Below are 27,568 nucleotides of genomic sequence, written 5' to 3'. Positions count from 1 at the left end.
GGTCAACAGGAAAGCCACTCTGTGTCATTACCCCTCCCTCTCTGCCCCGCAGGTCCATCACCAGGTATATTATGGCATCTGCACTTATTAGCAAGAAAAAAAAGAGGTTAAAAGAAAATAAATTCTTGCAATAAAAATAACAAAACACATTCAATCTGACTGTAGCCTCTTAAGGAAATGACAGGTTTCACAGAGCAGGCATGTTGGCTACACTGTTTTATCCGTGTATCAAAAGGAAAAAAAATATAATCTGAAGTTGTGTGGAGCAGATCACCCTGTGTGCCATCACATGGCACGTGCGGGACAGTGGGGATCAGGCCCAGCCAGCGCAGGTTCATGGAGGTCAGGTCCCGCTTGGCAAACCTGCTCCCCTCCTGTGACAGGACGACCTGCCCGGTGGGTGCGGGAAGGGCGGTGGGTGGTTCCTACCGGGACCTCGGTGTAAAGCCTTTGGCACCATCTCCCACAGCATCTCCTGGAGACACCGGCTGCTCACGGCGGGGCCGGGGGGGCTCTGCGCTGGGTTAGAAGCTGGCTGGGTGCCGAGCCCACAGCGTGGCGGGGGATGGAGTCACATCCCGCCGGTGCCGGGCACACGGGGTGTCCCCAGGGCTCGGTGCTGGGTCCAGCCCTGGGTAACGTCTGTACCGACGGGCTGGGCGAGGGGATCGAGTGCCCCCTCGGTCAGGCTGCAGGTGACCCCCAGCTGGGGGGTGCTGGGGGGCAGGGGGCTCTGCGGGGGGTCTGGGCAGGCCGGGCCGAGCGGCCGAGGCCACTGAGTGAGGGCTCAGTGCCGGGCCCTGCCCGTGGGTCACACCAGCCCCGGCAGCGCCGCAGGCTGGGGCAGGGGGCTGGGAAGGTGCCCGGTGGGAAAGGGCCTGGGGGGGCTGCTCAGCAGCCGGCTGGGCGTGAGCCCCCAGTGTGCCCAGGTGGCCAAGGCGGCCAGCAGCGCCCTGGCTTGTACTCGAAACAGCGTGGCACTTAAGGACATGGTTTAGTGCTGGGCTTGGCAGTGCTACGTTAATGGTTGGACTTGATGATCTTAAAGGTCTTTTCCAACCTAAATGATTCTATGATTTCCAGAGGTTTAAACATTGATAACTGAAATTTTTTGTTAACGCATAATATGACCACATCCATCACTATCACCACCACCTCACATCTCCTATTAAAAGCATTTGTTGATACAGAAGGGAGAAAAAACTCTGCCACTCAGACTAAGAGAAGAAATTTCAGACATACACTCTCAAAAGCAGAATAAAATACACACTCAGAGGAAAAGTGATTGGAGTAGTAAAACATGTTAGTTCTCTACTCACAAAGTGCTGGGAGTATAGTACTAGTAATAGGAGACCTTTATCACTTGAAAGACAAAACAACATAATCGAGCCAGAATAAATCTGCATCTGAGGCAAATCATCTCCTTACTGCATTTCAAACAGGCAATTCAGCCAATGTAAACAGAAATTATGCACTGCATCCCACTAGATCATAATCTAAAAACAACGAAACAACTACACGCCACTTCAGGCAACACAGGAAGAATTAAACCACATCATTTCTATTTCCAATGTATTATTCAAATAAAACCTGCTAAATTATAAAATACTTATAAATGTAAGGTAACACAACACATCCACAAAATTCTCCAAAGCTGGACGGCCAGGAAGCAAGCGTGACTTTGCAGGTAGCCTAACATGCTAGCATCTACCAACACTCCAAATGCATTCGCTGCTCACACTTCCCAATACAGCACTAAAACAAGGATTTTACAGACGGGTAAAGATGGAACTGTGAAGAAGTCTGCACCAGTACTTTTTACAGCATATTCTAGGCAATTCTCTCAGCTCTGAAATAAAAATGGAACTGCCTCCAGATTACCACTTTTCCAGTTGTCAGTCAAACACACCAGTTAACCAGTTATGGAAAATCAGATGCTCATATATAATCAAAGCATCTTCAGAATAATTTAAAAATATGAATTATGTACTTAGAAGGATGGTAATTCCCCATTTATTAAAACAGTTAATAAACAGCTATCTATTTCCTATTTTTATTCTACCCCCCTTTACCACCACGCAAATAAATAAGCAAATAAAAAAAAAGAATGAAAAGGTCTAGCTTAGCCAGCTGAAGTCTTCAACAATGAACATAAGCTTAAACCCTCAGAACTTGTCCAGTTTTTCTGGTCACTACGCTAAATAAAAGCATACTTTAAAAAAATGCTGACCATATTCAGAAAAACACACCATCCTTTTAATCTTTAAAAACACACCATCCTTTTAATCTTTAAAGTAGCACATTTTGTATTAAATAGAATCGTTGCTCTATTTAGAATGTTCCAGTAGTTTATTGAAAAGTCTAAGTAATTTCACCTTTATTAGTTTGCATAATTATGTATACAAACTCCTCTTTCTCTGCTAAATGGGAATTGAGCCACCTAAACCAGCCACGTAATAAATAATTTAGCATCTATCATTAAAATGCCATATATTGCACTTGTGTTTTTGAAATATTTTATCATAATCCTAACATCGCAAATATCCAGAGCATCGCAACGATTTTATATACCCAGAACACTCAAAGCCACGAAACATGAAGCTAACATGGAGACGTTTAACTTATTATCGTACAAAACATACTACCCTTCTATGAATTGCAAAACAGTTTTTTTGATGCTGTACTTTGTAATTTTAATGAACAATGGAAAGTCATTTCCCAGGTTTGTTCTGAGAACAGGTAAGACAGTGCCATGGCGCACAGCCCCACTTCCCGACTACAACGGTCCCACACCCCGGCCAACGCAGAGGGGTCGTTTTCTTCTGCTGCCCACCACCCGGTGCCCACGCCACCAAGGGTTCCCCCATGGGAATTGAATGATGAAACCGGGACACGAACCAAGGGCAGAAGACTATGTCCCTTACTGGATTGCCATTTAATCCTATATACCGTTGTTGGGTTCTTTTTACATCTCACCTGTCCAGAGCAAAAGGACAAAGTTTTGACACCCAGTGGCCCTGCTGCCCACAGCTGGCAGACTGCGGCACCTGCCCTGGTCCTCATGGCAGCACACTGGTGACAACCCTGCGAAGCCACCAGTACATCTTTTGTGCCAAGTCAGAAAACTTCTCTCCACCCACATGAGCCATAATGCTATTTATGCATCATTTGTACTTTCATGTGATTTTTTTTTCCTCCTACAGTTTCACCCAGGAGGAAGAAGGGAAAGGAAAGGATATTTTATTTTTCTCATTAAAAAAGTGTTCAGAAATCATAGGCAATAATAATACCATCATTCCAACTAGGTTTTTTTTCTTAAGTATTTTTTTTTGTTGGAAAATAAAACCAAGTTTGCAAGTATATTTCACATAATTTGATAAATTCTGACATATCTGTAATTGAACAACTACCTTCTCTCTCTCCAAGAACATATGCATTCCATTCTTCATCATCTCACTCAAACATAGGATGTCATTAAGATGAATATAAATCTTAATAGAATAATAAATGCACTTGGGAAAATAGACATGGCTCTACCTAAAGTGTTTCCACAGATGCATCCACAGTATCTGCCCTTTTTCCTTCATCCTAAATCTCACACACTCCAGTTCTCTGCGACAAGAGGGTGTGACAAAAGGAAGCAGAGGATGTTGGATAGAGTGTACTGATGAATTTAAGAAGAGAGGCTGGAAATGGCTGCACATACACAGCAAAAAGTAAAATAATATACAGCACTTGAAGGTGCAGAAGCCCTAAAGACTAACAGTCCTCCACAGAGATCTGAGCTCTCCTTTGCTCAATCATGCAACATAAAGCATAAAAAAACCCCACAACAATAGTCCCCTAAATCTCTACGCAACACTCTATACACACTTTTCATATGCAATCTTGATGTAAATCCAATTGGAAATCATGGGTAATCCCTAATCAGAAATACATCTAGCTTCTGCAGACATCCACGCAAATAAATATACTGCAATCTTATAAACCTCTAAAATGTTAAAACAGCCTTGTATTCAAAAATACTTTGAGGGCTGTGGCTCTTAACCTGCAACTCAGTAAAAAAATATTTGCATAATCAGTTTATCAAGGCGTATTTTTGAAGAAAATCTCCATTAAAGTTCTGAACATTATGTAATTACTGCTTAGAAGAGGATGATGTAAATATGCCTATCAAGTGTCCTTTGCACTACTTATTTTGGACACTTAGGTTTACCTTAAGAGATAAACAATAAGCATTCTAGTATCACAACCTGACTGCAGATACTGCAAATGCAGATCTAAAAGCTTGGGATGAGAAAGCGGTTCAACCATTTAATGTTCCAGTTCACCCACTGACAAGAACTTAAACATTCATTTTGTTTCCAAAATGCATTTTTCAGGTGTGACATGAGGGAGAGGGAGAGAAGAGGGGTGCCTAGGGTAGTATCCACATGAAGAACACTTTTCAACTGGACTTGTAAACATACCTATTTTGTGGTAGAACAATTCTTATTGCTTGCCTATTTTAGACCTATGCTAATGGAGCAGCACAGGCCTGGATTTATCTTTCTAAGGAAAGAAAGAAAAGAAAAAAAGATTGAAATAAGGCATCCCGAATTTTCGAAGGGCCCTTTCTTCTAATCTGTCTGCTTGGATAATGCGTCCAGAGTGGCATTTTGTAATGACAGCAACTTTCCAACAAATCAATAGTTATTTAATTCCCAACAAGCTCTCGAGTCCATTAAACCTGATTACATTCACCCATTTCAGTTGGGTGCAGTTATTTTTCCTACACCGGCACTTAATCTATAACAGGAACTTATGAGAACTTTCAAAAGCAATTTCAACATCAATCAGCATAGAGTGAAAGGCACGATTTGCTTGTAATTATTTATTGGACAGGATGGCACAAGGTCTGACTGAGCTCTAGCGTCCGACCTTCACCCCCAAATTCTAATGGATATGAAGGCCTGCTTGACATGTTCAAGTGTGCTGCTGTGTCTCACTGCATAAAAAAATAGCATCAGCTTGCATGTCTCGGAAGACACAGCTTTTCTGTACCTGATAATGGCCACCATGCAATGCTATATTTCTATTTCAAACATATGTGTCTGATATTAAGCCTAACGTGAGGAAGAGAACTCACAGTCTTCAATTACTGGAAGGACCGATATGGGAAAAAACATCTGTTTCAAGCTGTGATTGACCCTCTACATCAGCTAACTGTAAAGGAGCATAAAGAAAATGTGCCTCTCCTCCACAGCTAATTCGATTGATCACTAGCGTGGCACAGAAGCGCTGTCACACACGTGTGCCTCTCGACCCTGTTAATGCACAGTATCTAACTACTGCCATTTACAGGGCATTGGCTTTGTAATTGTTCCAATTCTGGGAATGTTACTTGAATCCTTTCTTACTGTCTTCTTGTACTGTAAACGACAAAAATACTTTTTGCTCAATTAACGTCTACTTAATCTATTCAAAATCCTAAGCCTACCAGCAGAAAATTCTGTAATACCACTTTTGGATAAAAAAAATAAAAAATACAATCCAAAGCAGACAACAACACCACCAACTAGATCTAGTAATTGCCAGATCACTTCTGAAATATAGAACTCTTGCCCCAAAGCAAGATCTTACACTTGCAGGGTTCAAAAGAGTTAATATGACGTGCATCATTATTCTGTGAAGGTGATACATTTCTATACACACAAAAACACAAACCCGTTTTCATTCAGGGTGATGCATAACATATGAATTAATGCATATTTAACACTATTCATATTTGCTGTGCTAAAGCACTTAACCTAAACACATCATGGTATGTTACTTTGTCTTATGACCTGCCGTGGGAATGCTGACTCCCTCAGAAACCTAGAATGGATAGCAAATCCTCTGCCCTGTGGTCAACCTCGTGAAGCAAAGGCATGAATGTTAAACAGCAGACAAATCAATACAAGCAAATATAGCTCAACTACACCATTTATTCAGCCATGAGAGATGTCAATACACAGATTAGGGTGATCCATCTTTTTGATTTCCTACTGTCTTCTCACTGACTACATGAGAGCTTTTGCCTGTATTAAAAGTGTTTGCTTTCTCAACCATAAAAATTCCAATTATTACTCTAAGTGCACTAGAGTTAAGTTGCTTGTTGGAAGCGGCCTTGCATTACCTGAACAAGTCCAGCGAAGTATGGTGCTGCCGGCAGAATCATTGGCACTCCATATGGATGTAGCAAAACTCCTTGAGACGACAACATGGTTTAAGTGATAGTATTACTCCCACTAAAGCTAAACACATCAATTGAAAGTTAGGGGAAAATCTATATACCAACTTCTTCCAAACTCAGAGCTAGAACCAAATAACTTCTGTCAGGGGCAAAGCCCACATCAGCTGTAAAAAAAAGAAAAAAATTGACGTCAGCAACTCAATGTTAAAATTTTCTTCAGAGACAACAGATAGAGACAACAGCTGCAAACCTAACTCTACCGAAAAAGGAAGGTGCTATTTTGGGACCAGCTTAAGTAACTTGACTAACCAACTACTCTTCATCAGTTCAGATTTTTACGTACTAGACACATACAGATCAAATTGTGTACAGATCTACCGATTAGAATTAATTTTGCTATCAGTTCTGGCATATACATGACAACAGTTACTACTAGAAGCCATTTAGAAATTCATCAGATTTATCATGATTGCACAAATAAACATTTCCCTGTATTTATAAGCTGTTAAACATTCATGTCAGAGTTTAAAGTTAGAGTCTGTTACATTGGATACATATTCTGTCCTGGTTTTTCTTGCTTATTTTAAATATTTGAGCTAACTAATGCAAGCTAACTACTTCTATTAGTGTAAATTATATTTTAATGGCTTTTCTAACCTTTTGCAACATCTATGTTGTTACATTTATCATAGCTTTTTTAACAAGAATGAATTTGACCTTTAGAGTATTTCATATCTGTTCTCCAATTAAACTTACACTCTCAGTGTAAGAGACAAAAGAGGGAAATTTAGGCTGTTTTCCCCCTAAAGAAAACAGATTCGCTTTTTCAAGTACTACTTGCAAGACAATCTCTTCCACAGCTAATAATTTTTACTTTAAAAAAACCAAACTTAGTCATTAACACCTGTATCACGTGCAATGTATCTTCTACTGCAGATATGACTAATGGCAAGAATTACAAGTGAGCAAGATTTTTTTTTTTGTAATTCAATAAGAATTAGCAAGATGCTTAAAACTTCATGTTACAAGTAAAAAAAAAAAAATCCTCTCCTACGGGCTTTGAATAACCAGGGTGTTTCACATCACTAATTTCAGCTACTTGATTTTGTTGCATAATTACTTTTCCAGATAACTAATTGCAGACAAGATTTGATGTGATACTCAATTATTTAATGTCACATTTTGACCATCGTGAAAGGTTTTCAGTAATTGATTCTCATGTATCAAGGCAGCCGTGTTGCACGATTTAGAAATATACCTTAGCAGCTGCCCGCTGGCCCTCGTTACTAGCAGCCTTATACCACTTCTAACTTTAGATGTTGAATTGTGACCCTCTGTGATGCTCTTTTGAGAAACTGCCAATGAGGGCAGCAATTGTCACATGATGAAGCGATGTTTACCTAGTTCCACCTCCTGTTATAGAATCACTTCAGTTTTCTGTTGGGGATAATGCTGTTCACGCTGGTTATCTTGACTTATGCTTAGCTATTAATCATATTTCTTGCTCTTTTCTTATTAAGGAACAGAACCCTGCAGTTTAATTATTAAGCACACAGTAGGCTGACACATCGTGGTGTTTGCCAAAAGATTATCATAAATTCCAATAAAAAACCAGTTATTAACTTTCATACAAAAATATATAAACAAAAGGTATATATGAGAAAGCGAGTTGCCATTACAACTCATTTAAAGGTATTTCATTTCTGAAAAAAAGTTCATTCTAAATATTACCTATTTGTTTGGCCTAACAGTGAGCTGCATTTGAAAAGAAAGAAGATTTCTTTCACCTAGGAATGGAGATTATAAAATGGATTCTGCAAGCTTTACTCAAATGACTCCAGTGGGACAATGGACGTAAATAAGGATTGTTAAATCGCTCTGTGAAATAGCTAGTCATTTTTTTGTTTCAGCATGTATGTATTTGATAAGATGTTAGAAAACCTGAAGAGCAAGATGATTTGTAGAGGGAAGCACAAACTTAAGGGAAGCTTTTCTGTGATCTCTTTTGGGACAGTTTTGTTTAACATTTTCATTAATTATTTTGGCACAAGGCAACATGCTGATGAAATTTCCTGATGACAAAGTTGGATGATACCGTCAAGACTGAGAAGGATAAGAATATTATACAGAAAGAATTGCTCAAACTTATGGACTGCCTGAATAGAAATGGGCTGAAATTCAATAAGACAAAACGTAAGGTCATGCTTCTGCTAATAACAGAGGAGGAAAAGCTGGACCTCATTGCATCTGTTTAAGGAATTTGAACTGCCAGTGTGATGCAAATATGAAAAGGCAAATTATCAGTATTCCTTAATTAATTTTATTTCTCAATTAATTTCTTAATTTCTTAGAGGTACTTCCAATAGCATACAGTTTTCTATCCATATTTAAAAAAATGGCCACAGTCAACCACAACAGCTGTAGGGAAAGCCCTTTTTGCGCTGTTCAGTGGAATGGAGCGACTAATGTTATAACAGGAACCTAAGAAAGTTTGATTTGTTTACCCTAGCAAAACAATCTGTGAACAGGGAAGAAAACAGTAGGAGGAAGAGACTGTTTAGGCTAAGGAAAACCCTGACACACTAAAAATCAAGGAAAAACTAGTTATGCATACATTTAGGCTGAAAATATTTTAAGTTTTTTTTAAAGTATCCTGGTGTTGGCTAAGTGAGGGTCTAGAACAGCCTTCTAAATGCACAGTAACAAAGAAAGATAGCTTATAAAAGAAAATTATGTGATGCCAATAGCAGTGGTAGTCTGAACTCAGGAACTTACAGGAGGACCCTTCCAGCCCTTTGCAAGCAGTATAAACATTCAAGAACAATGAAAATATCAAACGTGTAAAAAGCATTTATATTTACTACATTGCAGATTGTAATATATGAAAATAAACTTTGAAAATAAACTGTAGTTACCTGTTTTAATGAAAGGATGCTTTGCTTGCCTCACTATAACAACATGCTTCTAAATGTATAGCTGTATGGCACTCCAAATCCGAGCTCTGACTTTCTGGGTGGGCTCTGTGATGATGTCCCATGTGTGCACCAGCTACCTAAGTTCGCACAAACCTCTGTGAATCAAAACCACAGAAGTACAATACAGCTTTACTCACATCTCCGCCCCGTGCCAAATTCTGAACTTACGCCAATGCAACTATATCAGCTTCACCAGTTTATACCAACATATTTGTTCTCCCTCCCAGCCACAAAAAAAAAGGGAATTTATCTATAGTTTTACAGTTCACCATTAGTTAGCATTAATGGTCACTCCTGTTCTGCAGGAATACATTGAATACATGAAATTTGACCATAGTGCTGAAGACTCAGAATGAGCCAGAAGAGTATTAAATATGTTAATAATTCTGTTTCAGTTTAGCAGGACCTCTGGCAAGATTAAGGTTAAGCATGGCCCTATTTTTTTTTTTGCTAAGACAGAGCTAGAACGGTCAGTTCTACACACATCAATCACCTGTCTGAAGCCACCGAGGGTGACAGCACTTACTTCCTACCTACTCCTGGATTCTTACCCCCTGCAAAAAATTAAGCAAGTGTGTGGGTGGAAAACGGGAGATCATCTATTTTAAACAACTAAACAGCTTTCAGTTCCACTACATTCTAGAAAATTGTAATGCTGCTAGAAAAAAAGTGACATGCTAAGGTATTTGCAGTATGCTGATGGAGGGGGTGTTTCTTGCAGCTGTTTCCAAACCTCAGGGTGTTTTTCGGGGGTTTTGGTTTTAATTCAAATTTTTCAAGAATTTTTTGAAACTGAAAACTGATTTTAAAAACGGAAGACGAGAAAATAACAAGAAAATACATGAACGCTACTTTTATATAAAATATGTATACACACAAAATACACAATTGTATTTGTTTCATTTCTGCAGAATTTTGCCTAAAGGCAAGTATTATTTATGAAAAGCTGGTTTTAAACGTGAACAGCAAGCTTCACCTTTAGGTTAAGCAAGCTAAGGTAGCAGTAGAAGGTCACAAAATACAAAAGTATTTCAGGCCCAGCAGTCTAATGCCATAATATTATGTTTTAGCACAAAACTGAAGCTACTGACAGGAGAGCTCTAATAGTGGTTTCACCATGGACTTGCTAAAAAGTAATTTGAAATGGGAAGGAAATGGCGACCACTGTACAGTACAGATGCACGCAGAAATAAAGTCAGAAGTATCCTGAAAACGGAACACCACATTCAGGAAGAACAAGAACAATGAAAATGATGCAACAAGGGCCAAGGTTTTGAACCCAGCTGCATGTAATGCCTAATTGGCGCATTACACAACGACCAAAACACTTCTCCAGGCAAAATCAGGTGCCTGGTTTTGCTATATTTCAAGGTAAACAAACAAACAAAATAAACGGAAAGACTTCAATAACTTCCCTGGAGCCACATTGCTTGGAAAAGGCAGATCCCTGCAATGCAGTCATCAGCCAATCAATGAAATGTGCCCTAATCAGATCCTGACAGAAGTAATCTATTTAGACCACCTTCCTGCCAAATAATTAATTCTTCTTAATGCCTGTATCTAGTTCAAAATACCACAAACAATGGTTCTTCCAAATGCTATTCAACACCAACAAACTTCAAATCATTTCTACTTCCTTCCAACACTGGGTTAACTTTCTCATCTCACAGATCATAAATAATTGAGGTACCACTTTGGCACCCTCTCTGTAGCTTATGGTATGTCATATTTGATTCCTTTAAGCTCTTCTCCAAGCCTCCCGCTTCCTGGCCACCTTTCCTATTGTCCAAATGCCCTGCATTTTACCTTTAACATTACTCAGTGGTTTTCTGGTAAAGGAAAACCCAGAGCTGACAGGATGAAGTAGTTTCTAGGTCTCCTGGTAGTTTCCATCATCTGTGGAAACTTTTGATTATTGTCCCTAAAAAAGAGTATTAGCAGATCAGTACCATGCATGCTCTGAAAGAGAAGGTGAGCCGCCACTGACAGCATTGCCAGAGGGAAGCAGACCCAGGCACTAAATCAGATACTGGTAGATAGAGCAAGCTGTCTGGAATGTCTTCCCCACCCTCCCAACCATGACTGATGCCACTTCTAGAACTACTCCGCTCATCTTCCAAAGACTATTTCCACCTTTCTGTAAAAAACATTTGGGACCAAAGGCTCTTCAAGGGCACCAGAAGCACTATCCGGACATGACCCCTGTCCTCAGCTGCTGACTCCATTCCACTTTTCCCAGCAAATCCCGAAGTACACGTAGGAGCTGTTCATGCCAAGTGTCAATTCCCCAGCCAACCCTGGCAGAACCAAAATACAATGTGGATATTTTAGTGCCTTTTAAAGTACAAATTTTCACATATACAAACCAAAGGTATCTACTGATCTCATATCGATACAGGTATGGCAGATATCAGAGTCTGTCAAGTTTATTAAGCATCTCTGTTTATACTAGCGTATAGGGCAAGAGTATAGAAGCTGTTTACAGCTGGGACAGCATATCTTTTTAAAGTGTGTGGAACACTTGTGGGATAAAGAACATTTGGTATTAACTTGTTTTTCTTCTGAACTTAAAGTTTCTACTTGAAAATCACTTCAGCTCTCAAGAACAAATAAAAAAACTAGCCGCAGTTCAAGATGAACCTAGCTGATTCTTTCAATCAGAAACCAACAATGTTTCGCTTCCACTGAAGTTCAACTTTCTAGCCTTTTTCTTTTAAATATACAATGGTGGTAAATTGAGAGACTTCAAAGATAAAGATAAATACCCTGCTGACTACAAGAGCTTCAGACAGAATCACCTTACACAAAAATTGAGGAAGAATATTTGGGAAACAACTTGTAGCACTAGAAAACTCAAGGCTTTCACATTATAGGCCAATTGGTCTTGTATTATTTGAAGCGCAATATCTCAGCAAACGTTGGTCTCTGAATACATGGCCAAACCTTTTTCTTTGGTTTGACTAACTCCAGACTTTCTTTTCTGTTGCCAGCACTGTGTACTGCTTCACCTGCCACTCACCAGCTGAAGCATGGCACGCCTCCTTTGTGTTTCTTTTGGAATGCTCTCACAAAGATCACTTCTCTTCCCTTGTGCACTTTCCGACAACATACCCTTTTACTACCTCAGCAACTATATGGTACTTGTTATCACCTTCAAGGGCTCACTTCAGCCTATTGCAACCCAAGCTAATCACGTAAACAACCAAAAGATTAATAACTTCTTCATATTGAATATGAACTTCATAACTTGAATATTACACTCCTTCCCCTCCTAACTACACTCAAAATGGCATCCAGGCTTTCTCCTGTAATGTCCCCATACCAGGTAAGAATGTCCTATAAACATCTGGAAGTTTTATCCTTCAGCTCAAAAAACCTCCTCTTGCCAGGATGCCACGCAGAAATACTTCCTGGGGATGAAGTGACTGCCGGGTGGGATGACCACCAACATCCCTTTTCCTCTGCAATTCAGCTGATAATTTGTAACAATCTTAGACTATAAATCTATTTTTAAGAGAACTGTGTCTGGTACAAGGAGATCACCTATAACATTAATATGAAAGAGTACACACATTCAAAAGGTACACATCTACTTTACTTTTTCAGGAACGCGTGAAGGCAGAGATTTTTACAGAAGTGGCTTGCCCTCTTCTTCATCTTTAGAAACCTTCAGTTCCTTCTTAGACTGGATTGCTAGAGATAGACATTTGTCTCCTGAGAGCAGACAGAATGATTTACCCTTCAGTGAGTCACAGAACACATTCACTTACATAGGCGATAAAAGTATGCTGGAGAGAGGAAGCCAGGTTAGAAAATGAAGTTAAGGGATGCTCTGTGGCTGGACTTCCCTTTGGCTACAGGGGCAGGTAAGGATCTGCCATCAGCCATACGTATCATGGCACAGAACCAGAGAACAACCTGTGAATCACTGCTCCCTGAAAAAAACAAGCAAATAGCTATAGGTGCCTTTCAACTTAGCAGTGTTTTCAAATGAATTAGATTCTGAATCACAAGCAGATTGGTGGTTTTGTGCCATAATTTGTGTTAAAATTAAAGCAGGATTAATCTGGGAACTTCAGTTATTTAAGGTGCTGGACACAGAACTAGAAAGAAGGATAACATTAGACAGCAGTCACACCACAAATCGTCTTTTAAATCTACAAAGAGCGGCACAGCACACATGGCGATGCAAACCATTTGCAGGGCAGAGCTCCTTCAATGAACAGCTCCATGGCCCCGTACAATTCTATTTATGAAGGGAGCTTCTCTCTCGTAGCGGCCTGGATCACTCAAGAGAATTTAGCTGCACAGCTGGAGGAAAATACTATTGCTTTACCTACCAAGAGTTGATTTTGACATGTGTACATTACCACTTATGTGCAACATCGAAGCTGTGTTGCATAGGTCTTCGCTGTGTTTCTTGTGTCTTAATGAGCACAGCATTGCTTATTTTTTCTTATGCAGTTCCCTACCGGCTTTTACTACGTAATTCCTCTTGGCTGGATAGCATACCAAATCAGTTGTACTTTCACTGTTGGCTTCTTTGGGAACAACCTCTTCTCCATCTCCAGGCTACTTCAGATATCTTTCACTACTCTGCTCTTGAGTTTATCTGTCATTTCTTAAAAAGTTGAGATAAGCCTCCAATCTTCACCCCCTTAATACACTCAGGATTTGCTGACAAGTAACAGCTACTCGTTCCCCTGAGTTCGTATTAATAGGACTGCACAGTGAATCTGAAGATGGTGTTAAACCATCCCTCCTGCCTGTATAAATACATCATTCAAGCACCCTATGATGACAAGTGCAACGCTCTGATTGCAGAAAACAGCATAGGGTAGATATCCTTAGCAAGCAGGGTGCCTTGGAGAAACAACTTATTCAACCCCCAAAATAATAAAGACCCTACAGGTCTTTAAAGGGGTCAGAGGGAATTTCTGTTCACAACTGACAAGTTTCATATTCTTCAGAGATAAAACATCAGGACTTGAAGGCATCAGATGTAACCCGAGCTGTAATTCAGCTCTATTCAAGACATTGGCAATAATTTCCAAATGCTGAAGGTTAGCCAAGCACTGCAAGAGAGGAGCGCCTGAGGCAGGCAGGATTTGGCTACAAGCGTTAGAAAGTGCAGTTGATATGAAGGTTGCCTCCAAACCTGATACCGCAAAGTTAAGAAAGCTCTTTCAGATTCATTGCTACTTGATGTCTGAAGTCAATTCAGTCGCGTAGAGATCTCCTAAAGCAACTGTTTGGGGATGCACTTAATCCCATGTTCAGCAATTGAGCCCCCACTCCTAAGCTCAGCCTGACGGCTGACAGGCAGCTGCTGGGCACGGCCTGCCCAGCCAATGGGTCGCATGGCACAGCGGCGTCTGCCTTCTCCTGGGATGGATCGGATCCCTCTGGCCCATATCCGAGGGTCTGTGCCTCAGGCCAGGTCAGCGTGAGAGCAGTTACTCTGGTATCCTGTGCAGGCACCCTCACCTGAACCCTGAACAGCTACTACACAGAAAAACTGCTTTGAAAGAATAAAGTTCCCCAGATTAAGCTTCAACAAAACATCCTGGGAATACAGTAAACAGATCTCACCTTGAAGAATCACAACACCCCTTTTCCTTCCTTCCCTCCCCCAAGACCATTTAGACAATAGTCTACATATTCATTACACATTCCAGTCCTAAATAACTATTCTACCAAACAGTTGATTTTCTTCAGCAACCACAGCGGTTACTGAATTCCTGTGACCCCTTGATTTCTCATGTTCTCTCTCACCACAGCTTCCTCAGGCCAGCACACACCTACAGGGATCGCGCTATTGATCAGAACAACAGACGATACAACAGGCGCTGAAGAACAGAAAACCATGAGCCTGTTGTATCAATGCCAGATGGTAAGAGCCTTTCCTGTCATCCACTTCTCAACTTTTTTACTTTTGGTTAATTCCATTTTAAATTAGAAGGTAATAAAGAAAGAATAGCCTTTTTAATCTCACCTTCATTTAGGTTTTAATCCACCTTTGTCTGTGCCCTTGGAGCGCACCAGCAAAGGACTGGTGTAAATTTGTGCAAAGGAGGACAACAGAAGAGGCTTATTTCTGGTTTTATTGAAAGCGGTACTGCGGCTGACTTAACCTCAATATCAGCTGATTAGCTGGATACAAGCAGGATTTTGTTGCTTCAAGAAATAAGACAAAGAGTAAGTAGTCTCCTTCTAAGACCTGAGATGTGCCCAATTCTCCTGCACTGCACCATAGGATCAGACACCAAAAATTTAACTCAAACTCTTTGACCAAGAGCATCTTACGTTTTCTCAAGATTTTTAAACACTGCTTTAAATGCAACCCATAATACTGTCTAGTAAAAAAAAAAAAAAAAAAAAAAGGCAAAACAGCAAATTGCGTGGAACAAATGAAAACAAAAAAAGAAAAGTAATGTAATATTGCCCTATAAGTTTCAAATTTTCTTGCTTGAGAAACTCGAACCACACTGAAAGTTCATATCCTGTTGGTCCCACAGACATAACTTTTGCACATCTGGATTATAAATGCTGTTATTGGAACATCCCGCTGGTATTGCGATGACAAAAAAAGTGCTGTGTAGCTATTTCTACAGAACTGTCAGATTTCAGAATAATTAACAAATCAACTGGGACTAGTGAATTCTAATATAAATGATTTTCAAAGGTTTTTATATCCCTCTCAATTTTTTTCTTAATGTCTCCTTCACAACCTTAGATGCTTGTGTGATCTAGTACTACTGCATAAGCAATGGAAGTTAACAACTTCTGTTGCTGTCTACTGATCTGTTTGACTATTTGTGGTACTAGTAAGAGTGCTAATTTTCCTGAATTCTTGTCCTCTACTGTTCAGCCCTGATTAGCTCTTTCAGATTATACAAAGTAAAAACACTGAACAGTTTTGTGCTCCATAGTCCTAACTCTTCATGAAGCTGTACAAACAGTGTCCCCTACCACAGATCAGATGCTGCTGGCTGTAACTCAGCTTCCTTCACAAATCTGTGAAAATAACCTTCCCTTACAATCTTCATAAAGCAGTTTCAAAGTTCTTTTTCTGCTGGAAGTGGGCACCACCACTTGCATAATTTTAGTGCAAATAAGCGCTTAAAACTATTCTCAAGCAGAATATACAGGAAGATGATGATGAAAGAAAATGCATGTAAACTGTAAAATGCATTAATGTTACAGCATAGCCAAGGATAACATCCTTAGTGGATGTTAATAAACTGTGTTGATCTACCGCCACAGAAATTCTCATCCCAGTTTTCTCTCCCATTAAAATCCATCTCTGTGTTGCATACCATGAAAAAATAGTGACTGCTCTGTTCCCACACGGACATTTGAAGACACCTGCATGGTTTCTTTGGTTGTACAGGAACACATCTGTTTGTTCATAACAAGCAGTTCCTAAGAGACACACCCTACCAAACCATCTAACAATAAACATTATGGAAAGAAAAACAAACAAAAAAACCTACAAACCCCAAACCTACCGCTCCTCCCCCACCCTGCAGTGGGTTTCTGGAAACACATTGAAAACAAAGTTCCCTACAAACAGCACAACCCTGGCATTCCTTTGGTTTTTAGATAAACTATTTAGAAGGTCCTGTTTGAGTTTCCATTTGTCACATCTTTGTGGAGCATCAAAACTGCAAGTGTAATCCTCCAGGTCTACTGAGGAGCAGTTACTGACACTTGAAGAGAGCTGAAATCCCTGGTCTACATCCACGTCTTTGGCTGCTGATGCACACAGATAGGTGAGAGGGAGAGTATAAAGTATTTCTAACAAGCCCTTGCCCAAAGTGAGGAATTTTCATTCTATCCTAAAAAACTGGATGACATTTTGCAAAACAACATTTAAACAAGCACCTGAAACATCAGCCCCACAAGCCTGGTCAACACGCATACTTGTATGAGTAACTATGCTTATTATGCTCTTTCCTTTGAATTCAGTTTTTCCAAATTATACAAGGGTAGTTCATGCCACGTTAAAATTATATTGAACAACCGTATTTCCATGGAAAAAACTGTGTATATAAACCAAGCACATTACATGTGCAGCATTTCAAATGTACACACGTAAGGAACAGCTATAGGTGGCTGTAGCTCTGTAAGGGTATACACTGGCACCCCAACGGCCATGAAAATACTGAACTCATGTTCCTCCTCTTTTTTTTTTTTTTTTTTTTAATAGATAACTTTCTGCAATGCTAAAAGCTGCAGCAGGCCTAATTTTAGGATTTGTTCATCATTAGCATCTGGGAAATTTTCTCCTACATTTTATTTTTGAGGCACAACCAACCACATGCTGCACAGTTGGAATTTTTCAGCGATTTGCCTTCATCCATCCAGAGAGACTATAGTGGACATCGGTGTTATGTGAAGAAAACACAGTGGACAGGTACATTAACATAAACCCCCAAAATTCGAAAGAGATAATGAGACAAGCACTCTGCCCAGAGGACACCCCTTTGCAGAAGAGGCAAGCACAGCAGTGCTGCCCCCCGCACACACAGCACAGCATCCCTTGGCAGGGGGGTACCTGGGCTCTGCTGCCCTCAGCATCACCTGCCAGCGTTGAGCATTGCCTTCCCCAGATGATGCTCTGGCAACAGTGTAAACTTCCACACCAAAATAATTCAAGTTGATTAATAATTTTTCCTGTGAGCAGTAAGAGTTTATCGGTAGCTGTTTCAGTAATAAATGGAAGTTAATACACATTTCTGGTTTTGGTATTGGCATTCACAACTCCAGCACATTACTTCAAAACAAAATGTATGGCGAAATCAATTTAGTAGTGGCAAAATCAACTTAACCCATATATTATAAACTAGAAATTCACTATTAAATAAAAACTGCCCAAGATAATCACATGTTTCTTAATGGAGTAGCATTTATTCAACCAAAACAAAAGATTGTGCAAACACTAGACAACTAATTACATAATGTACCTTTACAAAATTACATAATATGGGTGCAGCTTGTTTCCCTGTTTTCTGTTTGAAAAATAGATTGTTTAATAACCCATCAAAGCTATCTGTAAACCAAGGAAACAACAGAGCAGATGTTGACTGTTGTCTTGTGCCTCACAGACATAATTAGATACAATGAAACACTCACGCACCCAAATAATAGAGGACAAACAAATACAGAAATGGTACTTTATAAACAGAAACCTCATTTACTGGGCACCTGTCTTATAATAATCTTCGATATTTAAACCAGGGATAAAAATGGAAAAGATGTTCTTTATCTGCCTTCAGGCTACATCAACTACAAACAAAAAAATGCCTCTTGGTATGAAGTCGCTTTAACTTCTGCAGTCCTGACTCCCACGTTGCTGATGTTCCCAGCCTGGGGGGAACCACCGCCTCGACTGCCACAAAGCCAGGACAGGGCCACGTGCTCGGTAGGCAAAAGCTACATGAACCAGTGACTCTGAATGATCCGAACAGACAAAACCCACTGTACCTGCTGTGTAAGACAATGTCTTAGGATCCCCCTGAAAAGCCAGATTCCCATTAGCTGCAACACACATTCCCTGTAATTATTTTCTACTCCCACCCCCCTTTGTAAAACAAAATGGAAAGTAAAGATTAGATTCTGTAAGTATCAAACCAAGTGTTTATTTTCTAGGTGACTGTCCCATAACATTGTTTAATGCTCCACTTCACATGAGAATTTGAGAGCTTTTTCTCAAACCATCCTTCACCTTCATTTCTATTATCAAGTGTAGATACAAATTTTCTCTAGCAATGTCAATACACCAATGGAAAACAATCATTATGTAAATTAATACAAAATTAAGTACCCAATCCTGCATTTGCTATTATTAGGAAACAAAGTTTCCAGATAAAAAGAAGCAACTCTGAAATCTAACACTCATATTTATTGAAAAAGAATACAGAAGTGTATTTCTGCTAATTAAAAATCTTCTTGATTTTAAAATGAGCAATGCTTTAATAAGTGTTATTACTTTTTTATTATTATTTTGGCTCAAGAATATAAAATTGCTTTGCCTACTGCAAACATAATTTACCTTTACATTTTATTTAGTTTTTTCTAAGAAACAAGACAGAATATAATGTGATCTGCATTTCTTTATGTTAATAAAACCATGCTAGTCTCGTTCCATAGACAACACCATAAAGCATAAATACCAAATGGAAAACAAATGGAAGTATAATTCCACTGTGAAACAAACCAATCAACCCTAAAAGAGCTGAGAGAGATCTCATCCAGTAGTTCATTCATTCTTTATAGAAAAGAAATGAAAATATTCCTAGGTGAATCAGATTCAAAAAAAAAAAAAAAAGGGAAGAAAAAAAAAAGAAAACAAAAACCAACAACCCACCCTCAGCAGCTCTGAAAGGTTGTAAAGCACTAAATTCCTTTGATTTATGAAGGCAGCATCCACCGCATTGAGCAAAACAACTCAGCATGCCAGGACCCTTTTCCCTGAAATTCCTTTATTAACACAACCTGGCTCCGCCAGTGAACAAAAGCAGTGGTGCGGTGTGTATAAATCATTACTAGTGTGCTGTGCAATGGCTGCATTTCCTGGGTGAGCTGGAAAGCCTTCCTGCACAACAGGGGTTGGAATTGGCTGCTATGAAATGTACTTCATCATTCTCAGTGTTTGACGCTTCCCAATAGCTTTGTACTTTTCCTCTCCTTTTTCTCCCTTAAGCCCAGCAACTGCAATAGAAATTTATTGGATTTTATGTCTTCAAATAAAGGAAGAGAAAACAAGGAATGAAGCAAGCAAGCTGATTTGGAAGTAGAATCCTTTCCCCTTCACTTAAAGGCAGGTTGTGTTCAAATAAAATCTACTACTAATGAACAAATTCTAAATTTTTTTAAATGTTTAGTTTACCACTTCAAACTGGAAAAAACTACTGAAAATATAGTTAGTCTTTAAAAAAAATACTTTAAAAAAATCAGCTATCACTAAAAAAGTGACTCCTTTCCAAATTAAGTGATTTTCCATTGGAGCATTTTATTTATTTATTTATTTTAAGAGTGGGCAGACAGACGGGCAATGTATGATCATGAGGAACTCTGAAGCGAGCTGTATCAGTGTTTGTACTTTAGGCATACCAAAAAAATCTTTCCACAGAGCAACAGGCAATTTCATGCGCAGGTGCCAAGTGTGGTATTTGAAGTGGAACTGGAGAAAATGGCAGCAACGGGAAAGGAAAAACAAACCAAAACTCTTGGAATTGCAATTTCTGAACACTCCCGCATTTTTGCAGTGACAGACATGAACTTGGATGGGGATCATTACAACTACTTATCTTGCCCCTGAAGTACACGCAATACAACAACAAAACCAAAGTTGAATGGTTTTCCAAACTTTGAAATGAAATAGCAAGTAGGCTTTATAAAACGTGTTGCATTGAAATATTCCTTTTGGGGCTAGACTTGGAAAAACTAAAGAGCATGACAGAGAGAAAGTAATGCTGAAAAAGCAGTCTGAAACCATATGGCACCCAACAGGAGAAATGACACACATTATAAAGGTAACTAAGGATACAATCAGTCTTCCAGCTAGGCCAGAGCACGATTCCAAATGTATCAAGCATCAGCACCACCGACAAATGCATTTATTGCCATCTAAGCAGTAAATATTTAAGACACTTGGAATGCAGTTTTGCAAAAGTGAACGAGCTCAAGTCAGAATAGGGAAACATCCCAGTATGCCATTTTACACTTCTGCAGCCATCCAGCAGACTAAAGATTACAAGAATAAGCCTGCAATGCATGCAGAAGTCCCTCTGCATTACACAATAATGACATTCTGAACGGAAATAAATGAAGCCCCTGCAGTGCTATTCTGTCAGCTTTTGAAAGTAAATAACTTCGCTTCTGACAAGAGAGAGACATTTTTTTCCTCCTCCTGCCATAGAGCATTAATTGAGCTATGCAGCCATGTAACATCCCAGAGATAGGACTAATACATGACAAGGAAAAAAAGCTTAAGAAAGCAGGGGATGCTCATGGAATAGATGCGCTATTTCACCCCCAAATTTTCCTGCTATCTCTGTTTTGACAAGATCTTGTTCTCTGGGAGAACTTTTCACAGGTTTTTTGCCTCCCTCTGCAATGAAACTTATTTCAAACAAACACTTTAAATTCACACTGTCCTATGAAAGATGGTGCCATTATGAAAACATAAGCTTATATTTTAAAACTTCTTATCACCCCTTGTTCACAAAAAAAGTTTCATGCCCATAATCAATAACTTTAATCATCTACTTAATTTACAGAAGGCTTACTGGCCACTGTGGAGATAATGAAGATAGCAATAAAAGAAGAGGCTATGAGAAGCAAAACCAAACAAGCAGCCTTCAAAACTGTAGAATATTAATAGTAGTAATAATAATAATAAGTGTTAGTGCAAGTCAGTAAGGAATTGAGACAAGGCATGTCATAACTGTAGGTGAGGTGTATATATATACAGACCTAAAATATATATGAGAGGATACTATGAAATTTATGCACAGTTAGAAAAAAGTCATATTTAAGATGTTGCAGATAGGAAGACCAGCAATTTCTGGTGTTTTGATATAAAGGGTCAAAAGGTAAATGTAAAAAATTGTCTAAGACGAAAGCACTTGTATCTTTATTCATGAGCATCTGAACAACTTAAATATTTCAATTCTAAAGTACCACACACTTTCTTTCCGTATCGGGGGGAGGGGGGGGGGGGGGGGGGGGGGATTAAAAAGAATCAGTGACTCACTGTGAACAAAAAATAATTCACTGAATGCTTCAGTTCTTACTACAGTATCTAATTTTGATTCTGCATGTGTTCAACACAATGAGAAGGAGCAGGATCAAAACACAGTGAGATCTCTCCACAGCTGGAGCCTGCTATAGTGCAAAAGACCAAAGGCCCAACTACAACTAGTCAGGATACTATAGACATTAGATATGCTATTTTCTCTAATTAAATTCACTGGGCTGCTGCACTGACAGAGTAGGAGGGGAAGCAAAATGTAAAAGAAGTCAATGGCGCTGCACTAGGCAACTCAGAGGTAAATCAGCAATGCTAGCAAAGAAATGACAGCAGTTCCTCAGGAGAGCTCTTGTACTACACATCACACTTTAAAACTGATAAATCAATTGCACATACACCTTTAAAAGGCAGGAAAGCTTGAAGGATTCTTAGAGGGTGTTGACTGCTCCTTTCCACTAACATTATCCTAACTACATAAAGCAAAGTGATAAATTCAGGTGTCACAATTTTCATCACTTTCATTTATACTGCCTATTAAACACTTCAGAAATATTTTAAACAGAATTAATTCAAACATGGTGACAGTATTTATTCATCGGTTCAGAAATACACACACAGAAAACCAAAACACCTTACAGTCTAGTATTGCATAGCTACTGGTCAAAACAATGTAAACAAACTGAATGAAACATGTACTAGTCACCCTGAAGAAACCCCCCTGCTTACAGACCCATAAAATGCCACACCACATATTTTTTCAGAAAATAATCATCTATATACAGATTTAGCAAATACCAATGAATAGTGACAACTTACGATGAGCTCACAACAGAAAAGCCAACCATCACTTTTCAGCTGAAGTGTTTTAAAATGTTCAAAGAGCCCAGTTATAAAAACAATGATTAAGCGAAAACCATTCACCTGCTCCTGCCACTTGGAAGCTCCTTTGCAACTGCTCTTGCTCTTACAGTCCAAAGCAGCAAGAAACCCTCTTCAACGGCTCTGGGTGGGCGGGGGGGGTGGGGTGGGGGGTGGGGGCATATGGGTTAGTTTTGTTTGGTGGGGTTTGGGTTTTTTTTGTTTGTTTTAGAGTGGGCTTTTTGGTTTGTGTATGGGGTTTTTTTTTTTCCTTTTTCTAGTATTTAAGGAGAGAAGCACTTAACTAAAGCACCTCCTCTTGCTATTGTGAGAGGAGACTGACCTTGCATGACAAGGCTGTAGTTAAATGCCCCAAACTAGCTCTTACTCAGAATGAGTACTGCTACACCACTCGATCTCTAAACCACTCCTCATTAGTCTCTAGAAAACCACAAAACAGCTCTTGTGAGACAAAAGGTATGTAGATACGTAAATTTGTCTTGAATCAGAGGTGGAGTTTCAAATAACAGCTTCAAAGTTTTTTGGTGAATACCAAATTATCTTATTTACCCTAGTGAAGATAAGCAGCACAGAGACATCAGCCTTCCTTACTTCTGCATTGGCAGCACTTTTGGATGCAACAATTGCATCCCCACCTCATGAGCTCCGTGTCATTCACACCACGCAGGTTCCCAGGGGTGCCAGGCTGGCCCCTCAAAGTGCAAAGGCAGCTACCAGGTATGGTTTGTAGCATGGAAATTCTTTCTTTCTCTCTCTCTCTTTTTTTTTTTTTTTTTTTGAGTACTGTAATTTATCTGACAAAGTACAGGTTTTACCCTACACATTTGAATAACTAAGCGCTATGTTTCTCTTGGGGCAGCGAAGCTGGTTAAATGAATCAGGACCCCTGAAAAGATTGCCTACCCCCAGTCCAGCAGCTATGGGACAATTATTCAAGGCCCAGCTGTAAGAAAAACAGATGGTGAGTGAGCATTAGTAACGTGGAATTCTTTTCACTCATGCAGTCATAAGCAGAGGTTGTATGTCCTCACATGAAAATTGCCATGAAACAGCAGACTGAGGAACAAAACTGTGCAAAGGCTCCAATCTGTAAGCTAACAGATGCTAAAAATTTTCATTAGCTGAAGTCAGAATGACTGATTTTACAGGACAGCCACAGAGTATTATAAATGGGCTAGGTAAAGAAAGACAGTGTTCTCACGATAGGTTTCAACAGCGTTATCATAAAATATGAGCTAGTGAATGCAACCAACATACCTGATCCTTTGAAGACTCACTAAAGTGTAAAAGGCAAAAGACACACACTTAGAACTGTAACTTCAATGGTGGCATTCAGCAATTGATGTGCTTGTGCTCCACAAAAAATGTAAACCATACCCAGGAGTTGTTCATCCATTTTAATTCTTTACACAATTTTAGCACCAAGATAATCTGTTCTAATCCTTATGCCATTATTGACACTATTGACTACATCAATTGAAAATGCTACCAAATAAATCAACATTGAATTAAGCCATGAAGAAAGAATGTGATGAAAAGTCTTTCAGACTCCTATAAATCATCAGATCTAGAAGCATGACATAAGTAACTGAGTGGGGAATTCAGCTTTTCTCCATAGTCATAATGCTTAAGGCCCAAATAAAATTACACTAATTTACCATGTAAGCGCTAATGGAATAGCTGGCGTAGAGGTGGGGCATTTGTTGGGTTTTGTTTTGTTTTCATGGTGGATTCCTTTCATCATTGATACAAGAGCTGTACCGTGAACTACTTTCTTGTTAAAGACAGAAAAGGTTGATATTGAAGTTTCAGTTCAATTGTTTTCGATCTGTGAATGTCCACTATGAGCAATTGCTCCATTTAAGAGGAATTACCCTTTGTACAAACCACTTCACTATTTAAAACAAAGCACATCTATCATCATTAAACAGAAAAAAAAAAATTACCAATTTTAAAATAATGACAGCAGCACTGTACACTATGACATGGAACATTATGTGGTGTTTCAAAACAGTTGACTTTGTTTCACTCAGAAACTACCATCTAAATAACCCTGCATCAAGGCAAACATATATCACAGGGAAATACCAGTTTACTGAACTAAGCCTCTGGTAATACATGCTAAATCCTAATTTACAAGTGGTCAAAATTTTGCTGCAAAAATTCTTCTTGATGTAAGTATTGTTTCTTGCATTGATGTGTCGTACTAAGGAGGGGAAGAGAAGACAGACGTATTTAGCTGTTTCTAGCACGATAAAATATTATCAAATCATATGCTGCACTACAAATTCAAGTTCCCATTTCTTGCATCTTTACATACTGAAAATTAAGTAAAAATTCCAACCCAAATGCACCTATACTTTTCCCAGCTATCCCTTATCTTTATAATGATGCAGTAAAAACTTCCAATTCAAAACCACCCATCCTCCTCCTGTTGGTTGCTGCCACTTATACAGTCATTTTGGTTTTATTGGTGTTTGAAAACTCTGGATTTCTAAAGTTATAAGCATCTTTCTAAGAGAACATCCAAATAATTGCAAACCATTTCAGAAAACTTAACTCACTCAGAAGCATCCTCCAGCTTTTGTTGGCTTTTTCAAGTGAATATCTTATTGACAGTTAATCTATAATGTGAACTAGGCCTTTGTACTTTATTTATTTTCAACTCTATTTTCAACAGTTAAGCTTTGATGTTTTTAGGTGAAGCAGCCTGTAGGCAACTGCTTAAAAAAAATAAAATAAAAAAATCAGTTCCTCACTCAGCTCCTAACACACTATATTCATCTGTAATCTGGAATTTTACCGGAGCAAATACTAAAGTTTCTAGCAGAGGCCAAAGTAGCAGAGCACTTCCCTGGGCACCCTGTGGAAAGCAATTTATCCATTGACACTAAACAAACTAACCAAGCGGTGTTAGTTTAGCAAAAAAATAATAACCAATTTTAAATGGACTACCAAACCACAGATTTTCCCAAATTATTATTACATCTCCACAGAAAACCGCCATCTTCATGGCTACATAAATGTTTATTGAAGGGAAGACTGGTTTGTCCACCCTGAGAAGAACACAATGCCTTTTATAGTCTTTCAGAAAGACATATATCCAATTATAAAACTGCAATGTGACAGAATACTAGTGTATTTATCAGACACCCAAAAAATAGAGAAGCATTTTTTTTTCATAGTTTCTAAATAGATAATAAAGTTTAACAAGCGAGAGAGCTCGGTTGTAATACAGATGTCTGAATTCCTTTTAATTGAGGTACAAGTGAGCAGACATATGTGAAGTGCAATTTTTAGAGGAAAAAAATACTCCATAGGTTCACATAATGTCTATATATTGCTGGTCATAGGGTCCACAGGCAGAGGGAATCACTAGTTATTAAGTTGCCAGATAAAGCTTTTAGGTTAGAAGTATTGAAGCTCAATAGACAACTTTATAGTTTGAGAAAAACACAGTTGCACTGGGATAGTGGTATTTGTACTAAAGATACAAAACATAGGTATCATCCTAAGTTTGCTAGAAATTATCAGATATGGGAAAAATAGAAAAAAAATCACAAGTAGACTGTCATGGTAAAAGTTGATGAACATTTTTCAAAAATATACAACAGTTCTTTTATCCTTTCCTATTTAAAACCAGAAGCATGTTACGATAGCTTTGTAGGTAATGTCACCACAGTACTATCTTTCTACCTGAATAAGATTTGAGATAAAGTAACATTGTTTCTAAAAAAATTACTTGACCAAATATATAAAATAATAAATCATATCTGAATCAAGATGAAAATTATCTCACTGTCTAGGAATCCAGAATAATTAAAATGCCAACCAGCAATCAAAAGAAGCAACAAGCACAAAAATTTGAACCTGCTACAATTATCATCAGGAATTCAGATGACTTTTTAACTTATATTTATGATTGGTGGAGGCAGAATGATTCTAAACTGACAATAGGATTGAGCAGATGAGAAAGCCAATACTTTGGGGGGGGGGGGGGGGAAGATACTTCCAGTGTGGCAGTTAATCCACTTAAAGAGTTTAAAATTATCCGCTAGATATAGCTCTTTGTAAAGTGCATTAGCAATCACTTCTCATCTTTATCTCAAATGGAATAGATGGAATTGAAATCACTATTTTAAAGTAATCATTATGGTTGCACAGTTTCTTAAACCTTAAAGCAGTGCCATACTATAGATGTGTTTGCATAATGATACTGCAATAGCTCACACAGGAAGGTGATTATAGCACCTAACCTCGTCTTTATTTGTCCTTTACCAGCTCCTTGTGTGGCCATGTTGACCTCTCACCTTAATTCACATTTTTCCTTTTGAAAGCGGGATCTTTAACATAAAAATTGGTGTTTGGCAAACTCAGAAGAACAAATCCAACAAAATACAGGAGTACATTTTGTATACAACCAGTAAGTGCACAAGTCACACTGGATCATTAAAACTGATCTATAAATGTCATTTCCAAAACGTATCCAGAATACAGAACTACTGAGAACGTGCATTTTAGTTACGACATGCAATTTATTTAAATACTAAACACATCATATTTATCTGATGCATATTTTAATTGCAGACATATGAATCCCTCCTACATACATGTATAATCTAGGGCGTATACAAGAATCTTTTATTATACATTCCCATGCTGTAAGTCAGAAATGGCTTACACTACACTACTGACGAAGAAGAAAAAAAACCACACAAACAAAAAAAAACTACAGAAGGG

At 38.8% G+C, this 27,568-nt stretch overlaps 1 protein-coding gene across 32 annotated transcripts in view; it reads right to left on the bottom strand.

The window, feature by feature from the left end:
• Positions 1-27,568, bottom strand: part of RBFOX1 (RNA binding fox-1 homolog 1) — a 1,334,594-nt gene that overhangs the window by 260,213 nt on the left and 1,046,813 nt on the right. For 5 of the 32 annotated variants that reach the window (XM_080382964.1, XM_080382960.1, XM_080382976.1 and 2 more), the window contains exon 1: positions 6,158-21,918. The exons of 24 other annotated variants lie outside the window; for them this stretch is intronic. In XM_080382964.1, coding sequence (XP_080239090.1) covers positions 6,158-6,244 — 87 coding nt within the window. In that variant the 5' untranslated portion in view covers positions 6,245-21,918. Of the gene's footprint in view, positions 1-6,157; positions 21,919-27,568 lie in introns of those variants that run through there. 3 more of the 32 variants (XM_080382961.1, XM_080382962.1, XM_080382963.1) reach the window with 3 other exon arrangements.

Source organism: Falco punctatus (genome assembly GCF_963210335.1).
Source record: "Falco punctatus genome assembly, chromosome: 4".
NCBI classification, from domain to species: Eukaryota; Metazoa; Chordata; class Aves; order Falconiformes; family Falconidae; genus Falco; species Falco punctatus.
Note: the sequence above shows the minus strand (reverse complement) of the source record. Positions and strands in the feature narration are given on the sequence as shown.